Source organism: Cataglyphis hispanica, chromosome 8 (assembly GCF_021464435.1).
Source record: "Cataglyphis hispanica isolate Lineage 1 chromosome 8, ULB_Chis1_1.0, whole genome shotgun sequence".
Lineage (NCBI taxonomy): Eukaryota > Metazoa > Arthropoda > Insecta > Hymenoptera > Formicidae > Cataglyphis > Cataglyphis hispanica.
The window spans coordinates 7,782,477-7,805,613 of record NC_065961.1 but is presented as its reverse complement, the minus strand read 5'-3'; the positions used below and the strand labels follow the sequence as shown (position 1 = coordinate 7,805,613).

The window sequence follows — 23,137 nt, the reverse complement described above, 5'->3', positions numbered from 1 at the left end:
AGTAGTCGAAAGCGGCACATGCGCACAAAATTCCGACTTGTATATAACCCGATATTCTATATAACCTGGAATATAAAATTAAAATGAGACTATTCATTACTTCAAACTTCAAAGGAGTATTGTAAGTGTGAGATAAGCGAAAGGTTGAACACTTCGAAGAAAAAAAAAAAAAATTAAAATGCGACGATTTCTATTATTTATTACAATATATTTTGCAATTACTTTTATTTATAAAAAGTAAATAATTCAATAAAATATACATATTTACAATTTCACAATCATACAATTTCGAAGTTATTATTTAAAAATATATAAATGCAATAACTAAAAGAAAATTGATATTTCTTATTTTTATGTTTCTTTACATGCCCTCTGTCATTTTATACATATATACATTAAGAAATGTTTAAAAGTGTTAAAACAGTTACAATAACATTATACTTTGCCTGAATCTCTGCTTTATCTTTAGTTTCATCCATACCAAATTGTGTAATAATGGGATTGGATGACAAGCGCAGACTTATTATATAGTTTTTTGTTAAGCTAGGTAAAATAGTTTTCTCTATCTTGACTTCTAATGCTTTCACGATATCTTGCATGACTTCTTCTATTATATCTGCATGATTGGTGTATATGTCACGTACAATTTGCATTTTTTTTTTCATATTACGAGAAATTTTATTGGAATAAGTTTTCTTGAATAAATCATGAAGATCTTTGAGTAGAAAATCTTGCCTAGTCACTTTAAATTCCTTATTGGTACATTTCGTATACAACATTTGTGCTTTTTTCGATAGGCTTGCAACTGGTAATTCTGGCTTGCTTATTATACATTCTGATATTTCTACACCTAGTTTTTGTATAATATCCTCAAGCACTTTGCAATTTGTATCATTCTTATTTCCCTTCAAAAATTTATCAATTATATCAGGATGTAAACGCTGTAGCAATTTCTTTGCAGCTTCTTGTTTGGCAATCTTTTTACATTGTGCAGAACCTTTTTCACGTATAGACCCTACACTGACTTCTATTGTAAAGATTCTCATATGAGGTGGTCCACTCTCATCGACAACTTCATATAAAATATCTTTGGTCATTAACTTTTGTTGTACACAAAATTCCTGCATATAAAATAGAAATTATAGTGTACTCTAATGATTAACTATTGTATTATATATCTAATAAGCAAATCACAAATTTTACTTGTAGCAATCCAACATAGTTAACATGGTTAGGGCTTGACAGAGTTTGAATTCTTGGTGATGATGGCTCGCAAATTTTTGGTGTAGAGATCTGTATTGTGTTTGCGATTGGAGATAATATTGAAATTTCATTTTTCTTGGGCAGTAATAATAACATATTCTTTGCAGCATTGTGCTTAGCATCTTTTTTGGAATATCCTACACCTTCAGTACTGAATTCTTTACACTTTACTTTGCATACAAATTGATTGTAAATCCCATCTGTCTTTACACCTATGAAATCATAAATAGGAACATATCCCTCCTTAATTGATAATTCTTGGAGTATGCTAATTGGTGATTTAGCCATCCTGAAACTGGGAAATGCAGAATATATTAAAAAAAAATTATATAAAAAAAGCAAGAGAAAAAAAGGAGCAATATACGTTTGTAGTCTTCTAAAAAAAAATTTTACCTACAGTTTTTACTATTGCATACATATTTCTAATTTCTATAGTTGTATATTATATATCCATTATAATACATAGTATTATAATAATAATTAATTTTTTATTTTATTTATAAGTTTTGTAGAATTTTTATTTTATTAATAAGTTTTGTAGAATTATATAAAACTTTGTTTCTTAATAGTTACTTACAAATAGACAACAAAATGGTGTTACAAAATCTTAATAAAATTTTAAAAATAAAGTAATGTTACTATTTTATTTCTCACACATAGAAACTTCTTATACTTGATGAATTATTGAACAACTGTTTATTGACAGCTATAATTTTCTATTCAATTAATTGATTATTAATTATTAATTATTTAGCTATGATGCAATATCTCTTATGATGTATACATGGGCAAGTCAAATGTAAATCAGACTTTTTCCAAAACATTTATTTGATCAAAATATATTTAGCGCACACCCGAATCATTATTTTACATAACTTCCATTAAAATCTAAACATTTTTATCGCCAGATTGGCAATTTTTTATGACAAATAAAAAAAACTGCCAATCCGTCGACAATGTTTAGATTTTAATGAAAACTACGTAGAAAAATGATTTGAATGTGCCCTAAATATATTTTCGAATAAAATGTTTTCGAAAAAATCCGGTTTGTATTTGATTTATCCACATACTATTGTATATATGAAGTAAAAAAAAAAATGTCAGACGCAATTTCTCGAAGTCACTTGTTTGCATATATATATATATATATATATATATATATATATATATATATATATATATATATTCGAAATCACAATTTATTCAAATATTGATAATAATAATAATTACATATTCTGTATATATTTTTTTATACGTTTGCAATTTTTTTGTTACATACATACGTGATGTAAGAAGCAAGAAGAAGTAATATATTTTATTGGCGGGATCAAGCAAGGCCGGGGAAACCTCGGATGCGTTCCGTTTCACGCATTGAGCGCTTAAGGCCATTGCACATTAAAAAATTTTAGTCGTAATCGTAAGGCCGTAAGAAAATTGACCAATCACAATCAAACATTCTAAACATAATAAGAATGTTTGAACTGTGATTGGTTGATTTACTTACAGCTTTACGATTATGATTAAAATTTTTTAACGTGCAATGGCCTTTAGATCACCTGAAAATCTATAATTCACGTGACATATATTATAAATTTCCAAGCGGTGAAACGAAACGCAATCCCCGTCATCATGTTATCAATTTCTAGACACTAGTACCATTCTTAGGTCTCAGAGTCCCTAGAAGTAAGAACAAGAATGACATTGCTGTATTGCTTACTATCAACGCGAGTTTTGATTGGCTTTTGCTTTTCTGCCAAAGTGTGAATTCTCCCTTACACAAATGACACATAGGGTTTTCGGATGTAACAGGTTTAATCGCTCTGAGCAATTAATGACGTCTCTGCATCGTCTCTGCCAATAAAAGACTTGAATTCAAACAGTATTAATAACAAAAGATGAAGATTTTGCTTCTTGTTTTGAGAGCTTTATTGTCACATGAATAACAATAAAACGACTGTCAGCCGTTAAGGAGAAAAAATGCTGCTTATTATAAATGTTTATACAAATTCAATTTCTACTTGATATTACACTTGATCATGACGCGTGTGATGCATGAAAAAAATGTTAGAAAATAAAAGAAAATGTACATACAAAAGCACCATTATCTCACGCCTTACTTTACAACAACAACAAAATTCAGATATTAATTTAATGTATTTTTTGTAAAAGGGTTGTTTTCGGCTTTGCAGCATTAGATGCGTTCAGGAAGTTAAACGATTATATATCTGTAAACGATTAACAACTTCATAATTATATTATATACAATTAAATCCCCTCTTGTTTGCACACAAAAATTATTTGTAAATACAAATCAATTTTACTCTTGTCTGCAAACTAAGTATTGTGCAATTTTTTTGTTAATATCATAAATACATTAAATTAAATCTACTACAAAATCAATAAAGTTTTGATGCTTTTCATTAAAATAATATATAAATTAAATCAGATTGACTTGTGCTTAACGATTTACTACCTAAAAAAAGATAATGATTATTTTCTATTTGGCTTGTTAGGAATGAGAGAAGAATTCAAGTCTATAAACTAACTCTCATCGTCGAATGAAATTATGTAACGATTGCAACCGTCGAGATTCCGAAACGCATCCTATTTCTGTCAACTATGTTTTGCTAAAATTACATTTATTTATTTCTATAATGCGATTTCGCTTGGTATTTTCGTATTTTTACACTCACATTTATCTTTTGCACTTCTTCTCTCAATCACTTCGAAATGGCTAATGAAATCAATCTTCATTATCTTTACTTTAATAGAAAAAGTACACAGTATGGTACAAGCGACTTCTTGCAATGGTAATTGCAAGAATAGTTGTGAAGCGTTTTTCAAGTTATATCTGTTTTGTACAAAGGACTCATTCTCTCTCTTTGATTCGTTGAAATTTTTTAGAATGTTAGGAGCCTTTTGTTGTTGATTCATATTACAACAAGCAATGTTTTCATGTTAAATGTACTGGCACAATTTGCAATTATTATGACAGATACTTCCAAATAGTATAGCTGCAATTAAAATGACAAAAGAGGAATCGAGTTTTATTGTGAACTTCGAATATATAATTCGAAAGACAGGGGAAGAGAGTGGGGTGATGTGCAGCATGCTCATAACATGCCAAAACCCTTTGAATAATTAATCGCTTTTAATAAGCGATCTTGCAGTTTCTCTATTGTACTGTAATCCGGTAATAATAAAACATTAAAGCACGTGTGCGCTATTGGCAATCTGGAAAATATATGTATTAATTATATGTTAATAATATATAAATGACAAAATTTAAAATAATTAACGTCTTTACCTATCGGAATCCGGACCATGTCTAGCAATGACCATTTTGAGCCTTGAAAGACCGCCGACCGGAACTCGATCGCTACCGGTGGTGAATTGAAGAAGCCTCCGTTGACTTTCAGGCGGTAGGGAATGCGCTACGCGCCAAAAGTTACGTACCGCTTCACTGTCAACAGTATAGCCGCCTTCGTACTCCGTAGCTGCTTCCAGCTCGGCGAAATCGAATATTTTGCTTCCGCAAACAAGCTGCGCACGTATCAAATATATATCGTGAGAATAATCGTTCGATATAACGTTAACGCTATATCAACGATTGTACACGATTGTACCTGCTCAATCTCCTCCGGTCTGAAGAGTAATGCGAGCGGGCTCTCGTCTGTAACCATTTGGAAGCCACGTCTGAAGGCATTGAATTGTCTCTCCACGGATTTATTGAGCAAAAAATCCGCATAAAGATCGGCAAATTCCTTTTTATTTTCCTGCGTGACGTATAGTTCATCACCATTCTCCTTCAGTTCGTGAAACGATAACGATCCAAAAACGTCTCTATAAAATGAAGATAAATGATAAAATGAAGTGTTCATACTCGTGTGCATAATTCTGTCGACTATTTTAAAACATACCTGTATCCTACTCGGAAAGTTTGCATGAATGTCTCCGGCATATCATCTCCTGTATATTCCATTAATTCCTTCATCGTTCGATATAATGTTGGGCTCCAATCCTCGAGATCCGCAAAAGCACCTTTTCTGCCTAGCAGTTTTCTATAAACTACCATTGGAAAACGTACATCTAGAATTACATTATTATAAATTGCTAAGCCAAGGACAATGCCTATTAGCGTGAATTGTGCATCACTTTCAAACGATGTCGGATTGAACCATGTCATTTGCGTATCTTCCTGAAATGTAGAGGTGATCATGTTTCACAGAATTAAATTATAGTACGAAAGGCAATTATACTGAGTGGGCTCAAACGTTCCGGTCAGACTTCGAGATTTTATAGGAAATTTAATTCTGAATAAAAATTTTTTGTTCACAGAATTAAATTTCCTACAATCTCAAAGTCCAGCTGGAACGTTTGGGCCTATTTTGTATACGTCAGATCAGGATAGTGATTATGTAACTTTCTACCATAAAAGTAGAAAATGTGCATAAAAAATGAAAAATTTTGTTATAAAATTAATTAATGGTGGAATTATTTTGTATTGTTGTATATTTTGTTTTGTATGTTGATTATTTTGTACGTTTTTGTCTTTAAAGGAAAGTATACACAATCTTTGGAAAAGGGGGAAAAAGAAAAAACATTTTTTAGTTCTGACCTGGGTTGTGAACATGCCATAATCAGGGTTGAAGATTTCCTCTACAACTAGTTGAAAAAATTCTTTAGATACACCGCCTTCATCGACACCTTGCTCTCCCTCAAATTCGACAACCAATTGTTTCTTTAAATCAGATGGATTTTCCATCGCTACCATCTCCAATTCTACCAATGCATCATCTATCAAATGATCCCTCCTCACCTTAAATAAAATATGTTATTTGTATATTGATGGCTTCTATGTTATCATTTCATTGAATTAACAAACCTTTAATCTGAGATATGGATTAGTAGGTTGCCCGACAACGGTTTGTAAAAAACTCATACGTCGTTCACTATACATCCTAATACGATTATCATAATATAAACCCAAAGTTTTAGTGGCTGGTGTAAGAACAAAAGCATAATTCATAAAACTAAATTTCATCGGTTCTTCACTCTTATAATAAGCAAAATCCTTGTCCATTTCTATGGCATCACTAAGTGGTTCATTGTAGAAATCAGTAAACGGTATGAAAGGCTTACGTGCGTCTAATGCGTTAATTCCTAATTCTGTCGCTAACGGATCCTGAAATAAACATTGTATGTCATAGAAAAGCAATGTACTAAATACATTGAGTTTTTTCTGAGAATATCGATGGAGATGATACCTGAGGAATCTGTCCTGAAATCGACGATCGTGAAGAAGAAGTTTTGTCACTGCTTGCTGATTCAGCCTCATCGCCCAATATCAGCTCAGGAGGATCTAATTCTCCAGCTAGCATACTCGCGTAGTATAAAATTTTCATAACCTTCGTAGGTGCGGTAATAGTATCTGCATCTTGAACGCAATAATCGCGCGTGAAGGATCCTCCTATGACCTGTAACATAGTATTAAATTTTTCAAAACTATGAGAACTAAATAAAGGAGTCGTTTTGAAATCGAAATGAAATAAATTAATAAAATCTCTATTAATAAAGTCGGGAGACGCACCTTGACAGTGATGAGCTCTTGAAGCGCCTGTAGAAGATTTGGAAGCCGTGATTTGCAGTGCTTGGCCCAAACACGTGCCAACTTAGCTTGAGCCACTACTGGTAAGCAACTCAATGCTTTACATAACATATGAAGGGCTAGTTCCAAATATTCGCTATTTCCAAGCATCGGTATTTCAAAGACAATGAGAAATACATTTAACAAACTGTCCATACTGTCCCAGCGTACTATGCGAAATACTCTCAGATCTAATTCTATGTCATCCGCTAAAGTGACTAATGCGTTGACCAAAGCTGACTCAAACTGTTCACCTTGAAATAGCATATATTTATCAATTTTACATATTTTATTTAAAGCAATGTCTTTACATCAATAATTATACTAATGATTTAGAAAGCATAAAGAAATTTAACTTTAATAACACATTAACTATTAAATTTATAAGGTATATATATTTTTTTTCATACCTGGAACAGACCAAAGTGCTTCAAAAGCTCTACGAACAGATGGTAAATCAACACTAGTATCATCATTATTAGGAACTGTAGGTGATGGATCACTGCTATCCTCTTCTTTATCCTCTCCTTGAAGAGATCGTACCGCCTCTTTGTTTAAATCTGCAGGTGGCCTTAATAAAGTATCTGGCGCTCGATCGAGAAGCGCCGCCAAAGGGGAATTACTTTTCTCAGTCTTTTGGAAGCTGAGACTTAATGCCTTTCCGGAAGAAAACACCTCTCCCAAAGTACGAATTAATAAAGCATATGAATCTTCCGCTTTACATTTTTCTATAATATCTAGAAGCTTAGCTTCTGTAAGATATGGCTCTTGTTTTCCTAGTAAGAAATCAAAATATATATTATATATTTACTTGCATCTGTAAATCATAATCTACAATTTCATCTAATTTTATATATTGTCTTATAATTTGTAATTTTATCTTTGAATCAAAGTTGATGCTTCATTAAATCAACTTGAGATACCTTCGTCGGAGCTTGTAGGATTAACGCTTTTTACAGGTAGACTCTTAGCCAATGACGTTTGTCCTGGCTCTATAGTCCGAGCGACTTTACTGGGTTGTGTACCATCGCAAAGTCTTGCTTCTTGCGAAAATAACTGTATTGCTTGAGCAGCTGCTTGATTTGGAGTAAGATTAGTAACCTAGTATAAAACCAAATAAAATAAATAAGTAAAATGTTATCCAATTCTTACAATTTACTGTAGCTGAACAAATGAATTCTGAAATCATACTTTGCCACTCGAGGCACAATGCTGATTGTCACAATGAGGATTTCCACATCCATCCGTAAGTTGATAAAAGTACCGTTCGATGAGCTTTTTTGCAGCTGCGCGCTTCATGTCGCTGCAAGGGCTCTCTGCTCTTACCCTATAAACATGACAGAGTAAGATATTTATAGAAATGTGCAAAGAACGAAGTTATCTATTTATGACAGCTATCTTTCTTTTGCAAAATTTCTAGATACAATATTGAGAAGATATTCGTTATTAAATTTGTATGTATCACAAATATCGCAAATATTTATATACTAAAATTTTAATTTATCGCTGGTAAAATGTTTGTTTTGTCTATCTCTATCTACATAAACATAATCATTGCATTTTATATAACACAATATGACAAAATGTTTGTTCAAAGGACAAAGATCACATGAATATTTCTTTAATAAATGCGATATTAAAAATGCTAAATAAATTCGTTGAGAATTGTCACGAGGATCAAATGTCATTGTACATATATATAATTCCTCAAATCGGATGACACAATGTCGTTGCACCAAAACAAAGCGCTAATAATATCCTCGCGATTTCGCGATCTCATGATGAAGTTGGAATATTACGTCGCTCTGTCACACAAACCTCGCGCGTACAATCGAGTGACGACTGAGAGCGGTTGAAAAAGTATAAATATAAGATGGCAAAAACCTCCGCGCATTTTTTTTTCACACAGAGTATGAGTTTACTGATCGTAGATTTGTGTAAAGATTCGTGATCGATACAATTTTGACTTCGCACACAAACGTCATCGCCAAGGAGAGAATCGTTTCCGTATGACTTTTCGAACGAGTCTACTTTGTCGTAGACGCATGACGACGCATTATTTCAAAAGCGAGTTTTGCGAGAGAAACTAAAGGACGCAACGACTCTCGTGACACCTGGAAACGTGATCTTCTCCAGGGTCCCCCTGACTCTTGGCGCTCATAGACCGTAAATCGTCGAAATTTTGCCTGTTTACTCGGCGATCGTGACAGAAAGTTGAATCTTGCCACCGTGTTTGTCACCACACTCTCCGCGCAACAATATATGTATATATATATATATATATATATATATATATATATATATATATATATATATATTTATATATATAATATATATGTATATATCGCTGTCTGTACACGATTACAAATGCTCGCTATTTAACTCGGCGGCGCACTATATTTTTATAATCTCTCCACACACACAAATTTTTCACCGTGTCCAAACGATCTTCACGATTCCCCTCACTTTTCGCACGTCGGAGACACGAAGGAGGAGGGGGGAGGGGGGAGGGGAGATTGTTAAAGACCTGCCAAGAGCTAAAGGCGATAGGGAAACATAGAGGAATGAAAATGGGAGCGAGCGAGCGAGCGCGAAGACAGGACAGAGAGGACAGATAGATGGAACTACGAGCGAGAGAAAGAGTCCGAGAGATGAATTTGTCCTCGCGTAGAAAATGCTCCGAGAATTCGGAGCGTTTACTTAGAGGTTAGGAAAATCGAGGGTTCGCGAATCTCGTGCGGGCAGACGCGGGGATCGACGCGACACTCGACAGAGGCTCGCGGGATAAGAGAACGCGCGCGAGAAACAAGCCTGCCCTCCACCTGTCTCTCTCTTTTTTTTTTTTTCTTCTTTTCTCCTGCCTACCGACGTCTACCGTTTGCAATCGGCACCAACGGGGCCACGAGTTATCGCGCACGGCTCTCGACTAAGGGTGCGTTCGAAAATCCACTCCCCTCTATCCCCACCGTGGGATAGAATATTTTTGAATTGACCAATCAGGATAGAAGTAGAGAAGATTCCTTTGTCCTGATTTGTCAATTTGAGCTACTTTACCCTACGGGGAGAATTTTTGAATGAATTTTTGAATGCACCCTAATCGCGATCGTGCGTCATCACTACTATGCAATAGATCGATATATTCATTGTATATGAAGTCGCCATTCTGGCGGCAGATATTTTCAAAAAATATAACTGCGCTCACTGGAAAATTATCTAGGTTTAGACGTGCATACACGACTCACTTCATTAGAGTTACAACTGCTCGCTTGGAGACTTTTAATGTCTCTGGCACTTGTGAAAAAAATATACCTGGCAGAAAAACGGTTAGATTATTCTTATTTGCAAACGCACAAGTATTAGGTTAAACAAGGTAGTTATATTTTAAGTAAACTGTAAATTTATTCATAAGCAATTGTTCTAATAATTACATCATTAATCATCGCAATTGTTAATTATACTATGCGTTATTACATTTATTTATGTGATGTATTCAATTATAAGTTTGATATTATTTGAACTCGTCAGTTTATGTTCTTTTTTTCTCTTAGAGTACAATTGCAGCAATTTTCGATCGCTGCAACATTTGCTCAAAAATCATACATAATATATAAAATGGAGAATACGTGAAAAGGGCTTGATGAGAAAAATGAACAAATGATTGTGGAGCAAAGATAACAGTAGTTTCTATTGATGACAGTGACAATTATATTATTATCGGAAATCAATATTAAGAGATGCAGCAATTTCCTGTGAAAAGTAAAGGTGAATTATTGTGTATTGTTACATACCAATATTCAATACGATTAAGCAAGCTTAAATGAAAAGTGAAAGTAGTGCTGCTCTTTTTTTATTTCTTTTCTAGAGTTGGGTAAAATTTAATTATTTAATATAATTTAAATTTATAAAAGTAAAAAATTATAATTAATTTTTTTTTAATTAAAACAATTGACTTGTTCAATAATCAAGATAGAGATAATCTCTTTGTATGACAATTTCTTATACATACTATATATATATATATATATATATATATATATATATATATATGTGATAATTTCACAATAATATTACTTCATTGAATTTTTCAAAACTTTTTAGCACAATGCGGTTATTTGAAAGAATAATTCCTCGTTTTATATACAAAAAAAAAATTAAAATTTAATTTTTAACATTAAAAAATGTCCAATCTTTATTCTCGTTATACTTATCAGTAATGTTAATCTTCAGGTTATACAAACATTATGGATGATAAGCGGATTAATCCTTCCATTACTCCTGAATTTCATCGATCTTTTCTTCGCGAGTATATATATATATATATATATATATATATATATATATATATATATATATATATGCGTACATACATATGCATTTCTTGGGCTGAAGCTAATCCTGGCCTAAATAGAATAAATGATGATATGCGATAGTATTGAGAAAGTGGCCAAAGTGAGAGAGAGGATAGAAACAAGGTTTAGGATGGAACACAGCTCGCAGGAGCAGTAATATCGATCGATCTGAGTGGAGTTTGAGGCTCGCGACAGGTCTCGTCTGGGCGCGAAAGAGAGAGAGAATATGGGGTAGTAGGAACGCGGGAGTAAGTGAACAGGGTCGTGGAGAGAGAGGCAAAGAGGGTCACAAATAGAAAAGCTCCCTTATAAGCAGACAGCCAGATAGGCCGGCGAGTTGCCCGGGCACGGATCGCTCCTTCAATCAATTTTCCACATCTGTTTGCCTCTTTTCATCTCCCGGCTCTTTTTTTTCTCCTTCTTCCTCTCTTCTTTCGCGATCATAGACCTGCCAAGAGTGGCCTTGACATTTAGTGACAGTGCGAGTTTGACCTTGGCAAGATTCTTTGTCAAGGTTGATAGATAGATCGATAGTATCAATTATCAGCTGTGACTATACCGGCAACATGTCTGTGTTCCAACATGCTTGAATGAAAGTATGAATGCGCGTGATTTTAATTGATAGATACAAGTAAGTGACATACATATTTAATATATGCGATAAAGATGAGAATCGTGGTTTTATAAATTCATATGTTTTGTTCATCGACATCATTTTATTTTGATCTTAATTTAAGTAATATTTTATTTCTTCCCGTATTATTTGCATTATCAAATATTAATTAGAAAAATAGCATTAATCGGAAATTAATTAGCATTTAATTATAATTTATAATTAATTTTTTTACATTGAGAAAAAACAAAAAAAACTGTTGTATTAACAAGTATATATAATACTTTAAATATATTTTTAATTAAACAAAAAAATATTTTAATATAATTTTATACAATATTTATTTCAATTAAGTTGTGTATAGAGTAGATAAAGATTAAGTTTTTTTCAATACGACCAATTACGTCATTGCCCTAGCACGTATCTATATGCCTGCTGGGGCTAATCCGATAATAACTCAATTAGAACGCGAATAATTATTATTGAATGATGTAGCAAATTTTGCTATAAAGATGGTAGAAAATCGAGATGCAAATATTTTGTTTGCGAAAAAAAGTGTTTTCATCTTTTTATATTTTTAGAGTAAAATAAGGCAGTTTATCGTGTCTTTAATAAACGCAAGATAAACATAACGTAGAAACATAGAAGAATATTTAATGTATTAATATTAGTTAAAAAGTTTTTACACACAGAACATTCGAAGAAATGAATGCGTAAAACATCCCCATTCACTAAAGAACGCTAATTAGTACAATTAACATTGAACTTTAATGGATCCGATTCGGTAGCCATGAGAAAACGAAGAAACAATTGATATTACTGCAGCGGGAGATCATATCAATGTAGAAAATGGAAGAGGCATCCTCAAGAATACGTCCTTATCTGGACTGGGATGTAAGCCAGATTTACATTAATTTGATGAATATCTGTCCGAATTTCATATATCATACAAATACATTGCGTAAAATTATTTAAATAAAATTAATAAATATTATAAAAAAATAAATAATGATATTATTTTTTGGATAGAATGAAGACAAATACTCAGTGGCCAATAGTCAAGCGCCTTTGGAAAGCAGTGAGGATGATCACCCGGAACGTGGAACCTGGACAGGGAAATTCGATTTTTTATTATCTCTTCTGGGATATAGCGTAGGCCTCGGAAATGTCTGGAGATTTCCGTATCTCTGCTACTCGAACGGTGGCGGTGCTTTTTTAATTCCGTTCACTGTGATGCTCGTCATTGCCGGATTGCCTCTTATGTTCATGGAACTTTCTTTAGGTGAACAAAACAACGATATTAAACACTTTGTGACAACGTGAATTATTTACAACCGCAATATCTTTTTTTTTACTCTACAGGACAATATGCCAGTCTTGGACCGGTAGCAGCTTACAAGCAGTTTTGCCCCTTGCTTTGTGGCTTAGGCTACGGAATGGTTCTTATTAGTTCCATTGTGATGCTGTATTATAATTTAATCATCGCCTGGACGCTGTATTACATATTTGCTTCGGTTCTTGGTAAATAATTATACTGATATATAGATAATTTTATACATAACTCATACATAATTTTATTTTTAAGAGAATTTCTCTGAGAAATTTCACGAATTGACATTTTTCTTAACGAAAATGTTTAGTATCATTTTTGTGTTAATAATATCAGAATTGTAAACAATTAAAAAAAAAGAATTTATTTTATATACCTATATGCACAATCATTTATTTTTTATACATTTTGATAAACTTTATTTGTCAATAAAATTTTGAAACTTAATTATAAAAATATATAGAATTAAAAATTGGAAATTTTGATGGTTAATAATTTTCTTTGATATAATTTTTCTCTTGCGCCGTGAAAAGATTAGCTCTTGATAAAAAATGTCTATCATTAAAGTTAAATTTTATTTTAAACTTTTACATTTATTTATTTAAAATTTTTACATATAATAATAGGTGGTTGGGAATTGCCTTGGAGCAAATGCGAAGAAGAGTGGAGTACTGAGGATTGTTTTATGCCAGACGCTGCTGAGGCTTGTGTTTCTCAAAATGCTACTTATTTCAAAAGAAAATGTCTTAATTCTACTCAAATGATGAGTCTGCTTATCGAGAACGTAACTAGTGTAATCAAAAGACCGCCAGCTGAGGAATATTTTCAGTAATGACATCATATAAGCTGTCATATTTTTTCTCAATGCTTTATTTCATTTATCTTATCACAGTGTTCAATTTAATTTTGTATTTATATAAGCCATGTGTACGGTCATATTTTTTACCTTGTAATAATCAGTATTTTTGCATATGTTTTATCTCTTGTAAATTAGACTAGTTTTTTAATAATAATAATATAATTTTAATTCAAAATATGAAATAATTTGCAATATGAATAAATACATATTCGTTCGTCAAAGGCAAATTAAATAAAAAATATACAACGAGAAAATTTTTTCATATCTCTAGGAATCATGTATTGGGAATTAGTAGCGGGATTGAGGAAACTGGATCGATTCGACCATTCATGGCGGCTAGTCTTTTCCTAGCGTGGGTTATCGTATTTCTTTGTTTGAGCAAAGGCGTTCAAAGTTCAGGCAAAGTCGTATATTTCACCGCTCTTTTCCCATATGTCGTTTTAGTATGTCTTCAGTTAATATATGATTATATGTAACAGATTATGTAACAGAAATTTAGCGTCTTTTATAAAACAATTGTTTTATTTTTTTTGTAGGTCGCCCTTTTTGTTCGTGGAATTTTACTTCCTGGCGCTAACGAAGGGATACTTTTCTATCTGACACCCGATTGGAAAAGATTAATGTCTGCCAAAGTATGGGGAGATGCCGCGGTACAGATTTTTTTCGCTTTGAGTCCGGCCTGGGGAGGTCTGATCACTTTAAGTTCTTATAATAAGTTTACCAACAACTGTTACAAAGATTCTTTAATTGTGGCAATTAGCAACATCGGGACTTCTTTCTTCGCTGGCCTGGTCATCTTCTCGGTGATCGGCTTTCTTGCTCATGAGCTCGATGTACCAGTAGCGTCAGTGGTAGATGAAGGCGCTGGTTTGGCGTTTATTGTTTATCCAGAGGTTATTATTAATTATATATTAAGGTCTTAATTAAGTAAATAGAAACTACGCACATTTTTTTACATTTTTTATCTATATAGTATCATGCTAAGTGAAAAAAATCTAATTGAATGAGATATGTGATCTTTTCGTCAACTTATATATTAGTGCGCTATATTGAAACTCAAATATATATATGTTTCAAAAATTAAAGATTTTTTGTATGATGACTGTTCGTAGGTTGTCGCTCGTCTGCCGGTTGCATCTATTTGGTCACTGCTGTTCTTTATCATGCTACTCACTTTGGGTCTCGATTCGCAATTCGCTCTCATGGAGACTGTTACTACGGCGATACTTGATGGCATTCCAGCAATGAGAAATTATAAGATTTGGGTCGTTTTAGGAGTTTCAGTAATCGGCTATGCCGGTGGCATCATTTTTACCACAAACGTGAGTTTTGTTCAGTTTGTTTTTCGGATACAGAAGAGAAATTATTCTAAACTTTTGGCACATATTATTGAAATAACTTGAATTTTTTTCTCATAGGCCGGCATGTATTGGTTACAATTAATGGACAAGTACGCTGCCAATTGGTCCGTTTTGTTGATTGCTATAAGCGAATGCATTCTCGTGGCATGGATATACGGAGCGGATCGCTTTCTCAATGACGTTCAACAGATGATCGGACCTCGAGGTCGTTTATGGAGATTTTTTTGGACGTGGATGTGGAAAGTTATCACACCCGCCGCACTATTCTTCATCCTTTGCTTTAATTGGGTGAAATACGAACCAGTCAAATATGGAACTTATATTTATCCGAAATGGGCCGATGTATTAGGCTGGGTTATTAGTATGCTTCCCGTTTTAGTCATTCTCGGTTTAGCTATAGTAAGTTGTAAGCTGATCTTTTTATTTAAACACAGTGCATGATGATGAATATTCTATATGAGACATGACAATTTAGGATCAGTTGAAAAAACGGCATGTGCAATCAGCTTACGATGATGATGACGAAGATGATGATGATGACGATGAGCTCGATAACAGTGAATCTTATGAAAAATCAAAGAAAAGAAAGGGCAAAAATAAAAATATATGGGATTGCATAAAAATATTATTACAACCAACATCCAACTGGGGTCCGGCATCGCGAAATTCTTTCACACCTTCCAAAACTCTGACACCTTCCTCAGGTAATGATTGTTTATCTTTTCGAATGTCAATAATGGACATCAAATTATAATATTTATACTCATGTCTTAAAGGACCACCGGGAGGATACGATTCAGTACGGGATACGATTATTTTGGTGAATGGTCAACCGATGATGGTACAACCGTCTAGCGCCACTACTCAGAAACTTCCCGGACCATCGATTCTTAAGAATTCTAGTAAAACCGATCTAATTACCTCGCAGCAGGTATGATATGATACGTTTGCTTTATGTACAATAACAAAATCTTAAAATAACTATGTCGAAGATACAATGTGTCCAATGTATAAGGTAAGTCTAAAAGTCTTGAATTGGACAAGTATTCTCACATAATGTTGGCAATATCAATCGCGATTGGCAATATAAGATAGATTATTTTATTATTTTTTTATTTAATTATATTATTAATTATATTTATAAAAATACCTATATGTCTTAAATTGTAATTTTCCATAAATGTGATTTTCCGTAAATTGTAATTTTTGTATTCTACCAAAATGATATAATTTTTATATTGGATTTAATCCTTATCAATTGATTATTCAAGAAATAAGTCTTCTATTAAACGTGTAAATTTCTATAAATTTTTTATCTTCTGCAATAAATTAAGGCTGCAATACATTTTTTGCGATAATAAGTAAACTGCAATATTTCTCACTAATTAAATAGTTGACAATGATAGCAAAACTTGAATATAAAATTAATTAATAATTTTTGGCCAAAACATGCTCAAAAATGCAAGAATCTATATAAAATTAGTTAGTACATTATAATGATTTATTTTATAATACATAGATCAATTATATTTGGAAAGATTGATGATTATTTTATGCAATAGAGAAAATTAGAAATTATATGTATAACTTATTGCACATGAAAACAAATTTACGATACATCTAGCAAATGAAGAGATGAAAATAATAAAGATAGAAGTAAGCAGTGCATGAAGATAAAGAAACCAAGAAGAAAATTTAATGTATAATAATCTCTTACAGCAAAGTCGAAAATCTCCAATATTTATTGGTACGTATCTTTTTAATGTGCAAAAGTTTTCAGGGAATAGATTATAGATATTTTCGATATGTAGTAAAAGATAATAACGAGAGAATAAAGAAGTAAACAAGAAAATTGTAAGATGTATTATAATTAGCGAATTTATGAAGGAAGCTAATAGCATTGACGAGTATGTAATAGTGCAATTAGCAGAAAAGATTGAAATTCTTTATTTTAATGGAAAATATTTTTTGAATAATATTAAATGATAAACTAGCAAAAGATTATATATCTCAACTATCATTATAATTAAAAAAAACTATTGATGCCTTGAGATAATTTTTTTTTAAGGGAAAGATAATTCCGAAAATAATTCCGAATAAAAATTTATAAATGAAAAGAGTAGTTCCGAATAATTTTGCATATTTGGATATCAATATATCAATTATTCAAAGCGTGTCTTGTTCAAAATAGCTCGTACTATTAATCATCTGATATGCGAGATCCAGAGATCGGTCTTTCATTAATCGAAAATCAAATCTCTTTATTTGTGCAACTAAAATCAAAAACTATCACAAAATTAGAAATGTAAAGATTTTAAAGAATGTGTAACGGAAATAAAAGTATATTTAAATAATTTCATGATTAAAAACAGTCTATATAATTATAATCAATATGAAAGCACGTTCATTTGCAATATTAAATAATTGTGAAATTTTCACTTTAAATTATAAGTCTGTACAAACACGAAAGTAAAGAAAAAGAACGTGTTTTGATAAGCATTTCGAGAAAGCACATATAGCCAATATGTTATTCTATGAAAGTGCCGTTAGATTTACGATTGCTTCTCTCCTTGAATCAATCTCCCATTAAACCAGTTAAATGTTTAATAATATTAATGTTTCTAGACTACATGCGAAAGTTACCTGATATATGGTGCGGCCTTCGATGATTATTAAAAGTATATAGCTCGCCGTGCAAAAGAATAATGATAATTAATAATGTTAGTCACTGGTTCTCTCTCATACCGGCCAAGTCAAATGGTTGACTGTTGTAATAATAAGTAGGATTAAGAGCAATGACGCATTGTGAACAGTAACAACGCGGCGATAATACAATAGTAATAATATTAAATTATTTTTGGAAATAATTTCGAATCTAAAAAAAAAGATAATCTGAGATAAATTGCACTTTTTTGTTCTCCATCATAAAATTTTTATTCTAACAATTAAATAATTTTACAATATAAATTGTAATAATTAACTGAAATGACAGATTTTTGTTTCGCGTTATATTTTTGTGGCGAATGTTTGAAGAAATTGTTATTATCGCATGATGTTACGGTTTTAATTGTGTCATTATGAGCAACCAGTAGAGCGAACAGTACAAAGTAATGTGTCCTAATACATAATTATAAAATATGAAAAAGGAGCATCTCTCTCTTTTTTAAGAGAAATTTCCTTTTTATAATAGAAAAAATAGAGTAGAAAAAGAAGCTTCTACTCAAGATTACTATAATCGAGAATGTATTTGCGCAAAGAAAACGCGTTTCTCCGATTGGCTGATTCGCGCAATTATCTTTAGGATAAATATTTTCTGTAAAAAAATGATTCTATTATAGAACTGATAATATGAGAGAGATACTGATGTTTTAATGTTAAACAATTATACTAAAAATAGCATACAATCAAGACACATTGATGCCTAAAAAAATGTATACAGGGAAGAGAGTTACAGAGCACAACAAAATAAAAATGATTTTATTTTGAAGATAAGCAAGGTTGTATGTGTTTACATATTGTTGGATAATATTATATAATCTTATGGAAGTAAAAGAAGAAAAAGAAGGGACTGGATTTGCCCGATAAAAATTAACAGTTCAAAAAAGTTATTACGTGTTAATATGTGAAGTAAAGTATATATAAAGATATGTAAATATCAAATAAATACGCGCGTTGTGTTTTATTATATATATACATGTACATTGTATTATAAAAATTATATATAGCACACCTACACACAAATATACATACACATGCGTATGCGTATATATGTATAAATTTGTAATGTGTGAGATAAATGTATATGATGCGTGTGTAATCATAATCAATAAAATATTGTTATCCATGTGGTAACGATGCGCTATCGGATCTTTTCGCCAATTAACTAATTGCTGGTACAGAATGTAATATTTCTTTCTTCATTATTTATATCAATGAACAACATTTCCCGATTGTATCGGTGAGACATAACGTTCAGCTAACAAGATTAGTTTTACGATCTTTGGCTTCTCGCTATTCCATTGGGTATTTTACGAGAATTACATCGAGAACACAAGACACCCAATTTTTATAATTGTTAGTTTTTCCATATAATTCGATCGATCGAGTGTATTTTGCTTCTCAGGGCGATGACTTCTCACAGATTTTTCACCCTTACGTATCACTCGAGGGTGGTCCAAATACGACTCTGCATCTCGAGAAAGCGCCGAGTATCGGTTTCACGAGTATCAAGAGTCCAGCGAAAAATAATGACGCAAAGATCAAGTCTCTTCCCGTGACTGTGCCGGGCCACCACTTGGTGTAGGTCCCATTGATGAGAGTTGCCAGTAAAAGTATAAGCATGCCGATGCCGCCACAGGCATGAGCGACCTTGATGAGCACTGGTCTTACTTGTGGATATATCCATACCGTGTTGTTGGCCAGGATTCCGAAAGCGGCGGTCAGAACGGACAATATAATCGTTACCAAGCCCAATTGTGAATGAGTCGTGGCGAAATGCTCTTTATCTTTGTTTATCTTGTTGACGATAATGATGATGAAACCGATTCCGATTATGGTTAGACCTATCGTGTGTAGAATCCAGTGTATCGTTACTCGGTTACGCCTGGGTAGCCTCGAAGCAATGTACGCCTCACCGGAGATGCTGAAGACAGCCTCTGTGATCAGCAGACCGACCTTCATCACAAGAGAAATAAAGAAATATCAAGAAAAATCGTAATACAATAAACTTTGGAAAAGATTAAATGGAAAGATTAAAAGACACATTGCATAGTAGATAAAATTCTTAAAATAATTTTAATCATAATTTTCATACATATTATAATCATAAAACATGAACACTCTGACTTGAAAACCGTTAAATCTTTTTATTATTTCTTTAATAATAATTTAAATTGACACTTACTCCAACAGACATGCAAATCGGATGCCAAGAGAAAAAACTGTAATGTTCAAAGGCGACTACCAGGATATATATCACAGGAGCCACAAGTAGAAAATGCGTCAATATCGAAAAAGCGAGCGTAATGACGCTCGGAGACCCTTTATTACTTTCAATGCTCATGTCAAGGAGGAAGCGATGAAGTTTTTTTGACACCTGAAGAAAAAGAAAGAAAATGTGTTGAAAAATATGAAAGTGGATTTCTGTCTATAAACATACAAACAAACATAAAGGAAGGATGGAAGGTAAAAATAAAAATTAAATTTTCTAAAATGATAAATGTATAAAGTGTTGCAAAATTTAAACTTTAAACTTTCTACTATTATAAAAAAATTTTTCCTAATTTTTTTCCTGCTCTTTAATAAGATTGCAACTTTTTTTTTTTAAATTGATATACTTTATGATACTAATTTGTCATGTTTTACATGTTTTATTTGATATAATATATTATGAGAAACTTTGAAAAAATTTACACAAGAGGGTCTGGAAGAAATTCAAGTACTGTCCATAAATGTAAAATTCTATGGACGCCATGCAAGCATCTTTTTACGTAATTCTCGCAATTATTACGAGTCTTTGAATGCATGATGCATGATTCATCCTTAATTGTACGGAATAATTTCTCGCGTTTTTACAATACATCTCTATCTTTTTTATTCTTGTTATCTTAGTTTATCTGACTAAATTTGAATTTTATGTATACGCGCATTTGTATACGACAGGTCAATCAAATGAAATATAAACAAGAACTTAATTATACACACATATTTATACAAGCATAAACAAGTAATTTTTTATCTCTCTCTCTTTCTCAAATATGTTCAAAACATATCAATTTCGAGACACGATAGTAAATTACAATTTTATTAGAATAAGGAAAAATATCTCTCTTATGATTTTGATTTTATATCAAGAAGCAAAATTAATATTTGATATTTTATAAATATTTTACGATATATAAAATATATAATTCATGAAAGATATAATTCTCTACGCAATATAACATGTGGAACGTGCATAATTCTCTATGCATAATTTTCTACGCAATATAACATGCACAACATCGAAAATAAATTAAATTAGTGGAAAGAATTTTGTACTTATAAAAAACATTGCTGTTTTCTAAGCAAAAATACGTGGTGAATTAATGATCGGCATCTATTAAGTAAGATCATGGCACTAGTTAAGCAATAAAATCCAAGTCTTGGAATGAATTCATTTTGTTAACGATTTGATAAATATCGATAAAAGAAGCACATGTTAAAGATACAAAAATGCCACTCGGTCTGTTGTTGATCGTGAAATGCAGAATGCATTCGTCCCTGCATTCCAACAGCTGCATAAATATTAAAATTAAAGATAATCAGAAAAGAAGGATTTACATGATACCATCTGTAGTCTTCAATTGACAATTATTTTATTTCGCATTTATCAACAAAATATTTAACATAAAAAAAGTATTACAAGATTCCTGATTCGATTTGATCATATGTAGATATTTTATTGAATAGAATACACAGTGAATATTTTATTTGAGAAGCCTGTGTTTCTTTAACAAAAATTTAATTTGTGCAGCATTTAAAAAAAAAAATATTTATTTTTAATATTAAATTTAAATTAATATTAAATTAAAATATTTCAAATATTTAATTGATTAAATTGACCGATTAACTTTGTTAATGTGTAAAATACACGTAATACTAAATAAAGAATAAAAAATTTTGTTATTTATTCGCAATTTCTCAATTAACAAAATTATTTCTATTATTTGCAACTTTTGAAAACTATGATACTAAAATAATTAGAAGTATTCGAAATGCTTCAAATATGTCATGAGATATTATCATTAGATAATTTTTTTTATAATTAGATTTTATAATTACTTTTCTTTTTTCTTTTTATATAATATAGAAAATTTATTAATAAAATATTATTATTCACCATAATTCGCGACTTTATATAGAAGACACTTAGATGTGTGTATAATTCTTACGCGAAAGTCGCTAAACGTGTATACTTCTTTAACTCACTGCGAGCACTGTTCGATGCAGCATAAAGTTGTCGCCTGTTCTTGAGGAGAAAATATATTGTTGGAAAAAAAGGCCGAAATAGAAATCCACTTTCGAATGCTTTGTCCGCGTGAAGCGTCAAATCGAGCTCACACGCGCGTGTTCGCGATTCGACTGAGCGTCTGGAATATGGCGATCTAGGTTGTGGATCCATGGATCGCTCATTATCGTGGCGTCGGTGGCCGATGAGGAAACAGTAGCCGACAGTATCGGCCTTGCAATATCCGTCGGACCACTTTCAATCAAAGACTTCTTCTCGAGCTCCTTCGTCTTCGCCAATATTTTCAAGAACTTTTCTCGCTTCATCATTTTCTACGTAAAACTTTCCTGCGTTTAAAACAACGAATAATGCAACAAATAATAATGAAAGATAGAATTGTCGGAGAGTCGTTTGCCGAGGGTCCGAGAGAAAGGTGCTCCGATATTGCGGCCTTGATGCGAGCAAGCACGCGACACAAGCGTACGTTCCGATCGCATAAGCACTCGTAAGGCGCAAAGTATGTATACTCCATAAATTTACGAGGCATCGCGCGCATAATGCAGTCAAAGAAACTAAGGGAGATGAGTACTAACGTAGGAAACACTTTATAACTTCTCAACATCTGACGTGTATCTCTGAATTTTTTCTCAGAGCTGTGAATTATTCTTCTTTTCAAGAGAGAATCTACGCGCAATTTATATATTTATTTTGTGTAAAGAAAAATTAT

The 23,137-nt window shown here is 32.1% G+C and overlaps 4 protein-coding genes across 19 annotated transcripts; 1 reads left to right on the top strand and 3 right to left on the bottom strand.

Annotated features, from left to right (window-relative positions):
- Window positions 1-325: 325 nt before the first annotated feature.
- On the bottom strand, window positions 326-2,758 carry LOC126851733 (RISC-loading complex subunit TARBP2-like). 4 transcript variants are annotated; one of them, XM_050595997.1, is made up of 3 exons: window positions 2,543-2,758; window positions 1,204-1,558; window positions 326-1,121 (listed from the first exon to the last, which is right to left on the bottom strand). In XM_050595997.1, exons 1-3 carry the CDS (start codon window positions 2,650-2,652, stop codon window positions 396-398), a joined length of 1,191 nt encoding a protein of 396 aa, XP_050451954.1. In that variant the 5' UTR covers window positions 2,653-2,758; the 3' UTR covers window positions 326-395. The 4 variants fall into 4 exon arrangements, with proteins under 4 accessions (XP_050451954.1, XP_050451955.1, XP_050451958.1 ...); XM_050595998.1 differs by having other exon boundaries at window positions 2,547-2,675; XM_050596001.1 differs by lacking the exon at window positions 2,543-2,758 and adding an exon at window positions 2,494-2,528.
- Window positions 2,759-3,881: 1,123 nt separating this feature from the next.
- LOC126851732 (ubiquitin-protein ligase E3A) lies at window positions 3,882-9,815 on the bottom strand. Of its 9 annotated transcripts, none has more exons than XM_050595994.1 (12): window positions 9,733-9,815; window positions 8,102-8,237; window positions 7,834-8,011; window positions 7,321-7,686; window positions 6,854-7,164; window positions 6,531-6,740; window positions 6,149-6,448; window positions 5,882-6,082; window positions 5,184-5,461; window positions 4,890-5,106; window positions 4,571-4,806; window positions 3,882-4,497 (listed from the first exon to the last, which is right to left on the bottom strand). In XM_050595994.1, the coding sequence occupies exons 2-12, from the start codon at window positions 8,207-8,209 to the stop codon at window positions 4,377-4,379; spliced, it is 2,526 nt and encodes an 841-aa protein (XP_050451951.1). In that variant the 5' UTR covers window positions 8,210-8,237; window positions 9,733-9,815; the 3' UTR covers window positions 3,882-4,376. The 9 variants fall into 9 exon arrangements, with proteins under 9 accessions (XP_050451951.1, XP_050451953.1, XP_050451950.1 ...); XM_050595996.1 differs by having other exon boundaries at window positions 9,776-9,794; XM_050595993.1 differs by having other exon boundaries at window positions 9,268-9,769.
- A 1,535-nt stretch (window positions 9,816-11,350) lies between these two features.
- LOC126851806 (sodium- and chloride-dependent glycine transporter 2-like) lies at window positions 11,351-19,284 on the top strand. 3 transcript variants are annotated; one of them, XM_050596144.1, is made up of 12 exons: window positions 11,351-11,890; window positions 12,661-12,766; window positions 12,902-13,154; window positions 13,235-13,393; window positions 13,829-14,030; window positions 14,333-14,504; window positions 14,598-14,954; window positions 15,174-15,383; window positions 15,480-15,821; window positions 15,898-16,126; window positions 16,199-16,353; window positions 17,142-19,284. In XM_050596144.1, the coding sequence occupies exons 2-12, from the start codon at window positions 12,722-12,724 to the stop codon at window positions 17,214-17,216; spliced, it is 2,199 nt and encodes a 732-aa protein (XP_050452101.1). In that variant the 5' UTR covers window positions 11,351-11,890; window positions 12,661-12,721; the 3' UTR covers window positions 17,217-19,284. The 3 variants fall into 3 exon arrangements, with proteins under 3 accessions (XP_050452101.1, XP_050452102.1, XP_050452103.1); XM_050596145.1 differs by having other exon boundaries at window positions 12,565-12,766; window positions 16,199-19,284; XM_050596146.1 differs by lacking the exons at window positions 16,199-16,353; window positions 17,142-19,284 and having other exon boundaries at window positions 12,565-12,766; window positions 15,480-15,828; window positions 15,904-16,082.
- On the bottom strand, window positions 19,087-22,573 carry LOC126851807 (transmembrane reductase CYB561D2-like). 3 transcript variants are annotated; one of them, XM_050596150.1, is made up of 3 exons: window positions 22,388-22,573; window positions 20,326-20,517; window positions 19,087-20,096 (listed from the first exon to the last, which is right to left on the bottom strand). In XM_050596150.1, exons 2-3 carry the CDS (start codon window positions 20,482-20,484, stop codon window positions 19,575-19,577), a joined length of 681 nt encoding a protein of 226 aa, XP_050452107.1. In that variant the 5' UTR covers window positions 20,485-20,517; window positions 22,388-22,573; the 3' UTR covers window positions 19,087-19,574. The 3 variants fall into 3 exon arrangements, with proteins under 3 accessions (XP_050452107.1, XP_050452105.1, XP_050452106.1); XM_050596148.1 differs by having other exon boundaries at window positions 22,392-22,573; XM_050596149.1 differs by having other exon boundaries at window positions 22,401-22,573.
- Window positions 22,574-23,137: the final 564 nt, after the last annotated feature.